We start from the raw sequence: 3,200 nt of genomic DNA on the forward strand, positions 1-3,200 counted from the left end.
GCCTCCCAACATTTTCCGCTTTGTGCTCCTCACCCATTTGGATTTACGCGGTAACCGGCTCAAGATGCTGCCGTTCTCCGGGGTTTTAGAGCACATAGGCGGCATCATGGAGATCCAGCTGGAGGAGAACCCGTGGAACTGCACCTGTGATCTGATTCCCCTCAAATCCTGGCTCGACACCATTTCCGTCTTTGTGGGGGACATAGTGTGCGAGACGCCATTCAGGCTGCACGGTAAAGACATCACTCAGCTCATAAAGCAGGATCTGTGCCCGCGCAAGAATGCTGGCGAGCGCGCTCACCCCCCCTCTGACTCTCACTTTCAAGGGGCCCTGCCCCCGACCTACCACCCCGGCGTGATCACCCCCAGCCGTCCTCCGAAAGCTTCCCGCCCGCCCAAAATGCGCTACAGGCCCACCCCTCGCATCACAAAGGACAAACATGTCTTTGGGCCTATAATGGTTTACCAGACACGCTCCCCTGTGCCCATGTTATGTCCCAGTGTGTGCGTGTGCACGTCACAGAACCCTGACAGCGGACTGAACATCAACTGCCAAGAGCGGAAGTTGCATAACATCAGTGAGCTGAACCCCAAGCCCTCATACCCAAAGAAACTCCACCTGACCGGTAACTACTTACAAGTGATTTACAGAACGGATCTGACCGAGTACAGCTCACTGGAGCTGCTTCATTTAGGAAACAACAGGATAGCTGTGATTCAGGAAGCTGCATTTGAGAATCTAACAAACCTCCGACGGCTCTATCTGAACGGGAATTACATCGAATCCCTTTCTCAATCCCTCTTCGCTGGCCTGCAGTCGCTCCAGTATCTGTATTTGGAATACAACATTATCAAAGACATTTTACCACATACTTTTAACTCTTTGCATAACCTTCAGCTGCTTTTCCTGAACAACAACCTGTTAAGATCGCTCCCTGACAATGTTTTCGGCGGCACCATGCTTACACGGCTCAACCTGAGGAATAACCATTTCTCCTACCTCGCGGTTCGAGGGGTTCTAGACCAGCTTTCGGCGTTCATCCAGATCGACCTACAGGAGAACCCCTGGGACTGCACGTGTGACATTGTGGCGCTCAAAAACTGGATGGAGCTGTCCAGTACCAGCGTCGTGGTTAACGAAATCACTTGCGATTCGCCGTCCAAACACGCAGGTCGCCTGCTGCGCTCGCTTCGCAACGAAGCCATCTGCCCCGAGCCCAGCGAGGCACCCCCGCCACAACATGCACCCCCTACGAAAGCCCCCACGTTAATAAGCCCTGGCACCGAGGCCACCACCCCTTCCTCCTCTTCTTCTTTTAGCTCAGTCAGCCCCACCGAATCCCGAATCCACACTCCTGAGTTACACCCCGAGGTCCCGCTCTCAGTCCTGATTCTCGGGCTTCTTGTTGTTTTCATCCTTTCAGTCTGCTTCGGCGCAGGCCTCTTTGTTTTTGTCCTGAAGCGGCGCAAAGGAGTGGAGCATGTCCCCACGGGCGCCAACAACTTGGACCTCAACTCTTTCCAAGTGCAGTATGGCTCCTACACTCCTGAACCCACCCAGGACAAAATCTCTGAGAGCCACGTTTATAACTACATCCCCCCACCTGTTGGCTCCATGTGCCAAAACCCGATTTACATGCAGAAGGATGGCGAACAGGTGGCGTATTACCGCAACCTGAAGGAGCTCAGCTTCGGGCCCTTTGACGCAAAGAAGGACGTCCTCAGCCGCAGCCCAGGGGCCTACACAATCAGCACAATGGATTTTATGGATAAATCTCCAACATCATGTGGTTTGGCCAGCCCGGATCCTCCCGAGATGTTGTATCAAAACTTAGGGGAGAGGCCCCACAAGGAGCTTCCCACAGCTGCAGGCGCCCCTCCTTTCCATTACAACTTTTGCACTTTACCTAAGAGACCTTGCATCGTGCCCCCCTACGAGGCTGCGACAGCCCGGCGGCATATCACCAACCAGGACAGGTTGAACAAAACCGTCCTGTACGGGACCCCCAGGAAATACTACGGGGCTGAACACCTTTCCAAAAACAATGAGCACCCGCTTCTTCTCCCTGGGAAGCTAAAAACAGAACCAGACTACTTGGAGGTTCTGGAGAAACAGACTGCGATGAGCCAACTGTAAGATAGCAACAACAATGCCCCCCCCCCCCCCATCCTCTACCCCTCCAGGTTCTGTGCAGCATTCATAATAATCACGCAGTTACTGAAATAATAGCCCTCTCTCTATTTATCTATCTTATCTATCCGTGTTCATTCCTACAGCATTGACTGGAAGCGAACCGAATCCTTTGATGATCTTTTGTCTCTCTTCCGTTTCTTCTCTTTCTTTTCAAGATGTATAAAAGGAGTATAAGAAGTATATTATTATGCAGTTCTATTTTTTTCTCCTGGAAGGTATAAATTATTTCTTCTTTTTTGAATAATGAAATTCCAAAAGACTTTGATGACGGCAGGAATACCATGGGCAGGACTGTGCACAAATACGGCTTTGTGCTTTTCATAAAACTGTATTTTATTCTCCCTGTGAAAAACAGAAAATGTCTGAAATGATGATTCTTTGTAGAGGAGAGGTAATGCTACAGAATGACATTCCTGTACATACTTTTAGCCTACACAGATAAATGGTGAGTGTTAAACCATAAAAGAGAATCTTTTCAAAAATCAACAAGCGGCAAAATCTTACTATACTTACTCCAGAAAGTGCCTTTGCACTCAACTATTTTATCAACAATGCTCTGCAAAATGGAAATGTTCCTTCTTTTTTTTTTTGAAAGTGCTGTATTTTAAAGAATCAAATCTTTATGTAAAATAGAAAGACTTATTTGTCTGTTTAAAAAAGAAAAAAAGAAAAAAAAATGAGACTGGGTGTGAAATGATATATGAGTTCTTGACGGGGAGAATTGTGTTATTTTGCTTTGAATATGAAGTGTCTTTGGAGATGTACAACTTATAGAGAATATTGTATGCTATAGAGGAGCAATACAGCGCGGCGAAATTGCGCCATTAAACTTTCACTGAAGCACTTTGTCAAGATCCTGAGCTTGAGTTCAATTTTGAATGCACTGTGCTTGATTATTTTGGATGCTGCAGTGTGCTGTGGACTGCCCTAACGGTGTGTGTGTGTGTGTGTGTGTGTGTGTGTGTGTGTGTGTGTGTGTGTGTGTGTGTGTGTGTGTGTGCGCGCG

At 48.2% G+C, this 3,200-nt stretch overlaps 1 protein-coding gene across 1 annotated transcript in view; it reads left to right on the forward strand.

Moving 5' to 3' along the window:
* slitrk2 (SLIT and NTRK-like family, member 2) overlaps positions 1–2,137 on the forward strand; it is a 2,714-nt gene extending 577 nt beyond the window's left edge. The window contains exon 1 of the mRNA XM_028589844.1: positions 1–2,137. This exon is cut by the window's left edge and continues 577 nt beyond it. Coding sequence (XP_028445645.1) covers positions 1–2,137 — 2,137 coding nt within the window.
* The last annotated feature ends 1,063 nt before the right edge of the window (positions 2,138–3,200 follow it).

This window comes from Perca flavescens, chromosome 10 (genome assembly GCF_004354835.1).
Source record: "Perca flavescens isolate YP-PL-M2 chromosome 10, PFLA_1.0, whole genome shotgun sequence".
In the NCBI taxonomy this organism is placed as follows: Eukaryota; Metazoa; Chordata; class Actinopteri; order Perciformes; family Percidae; genus Perca; species Perca flavescens.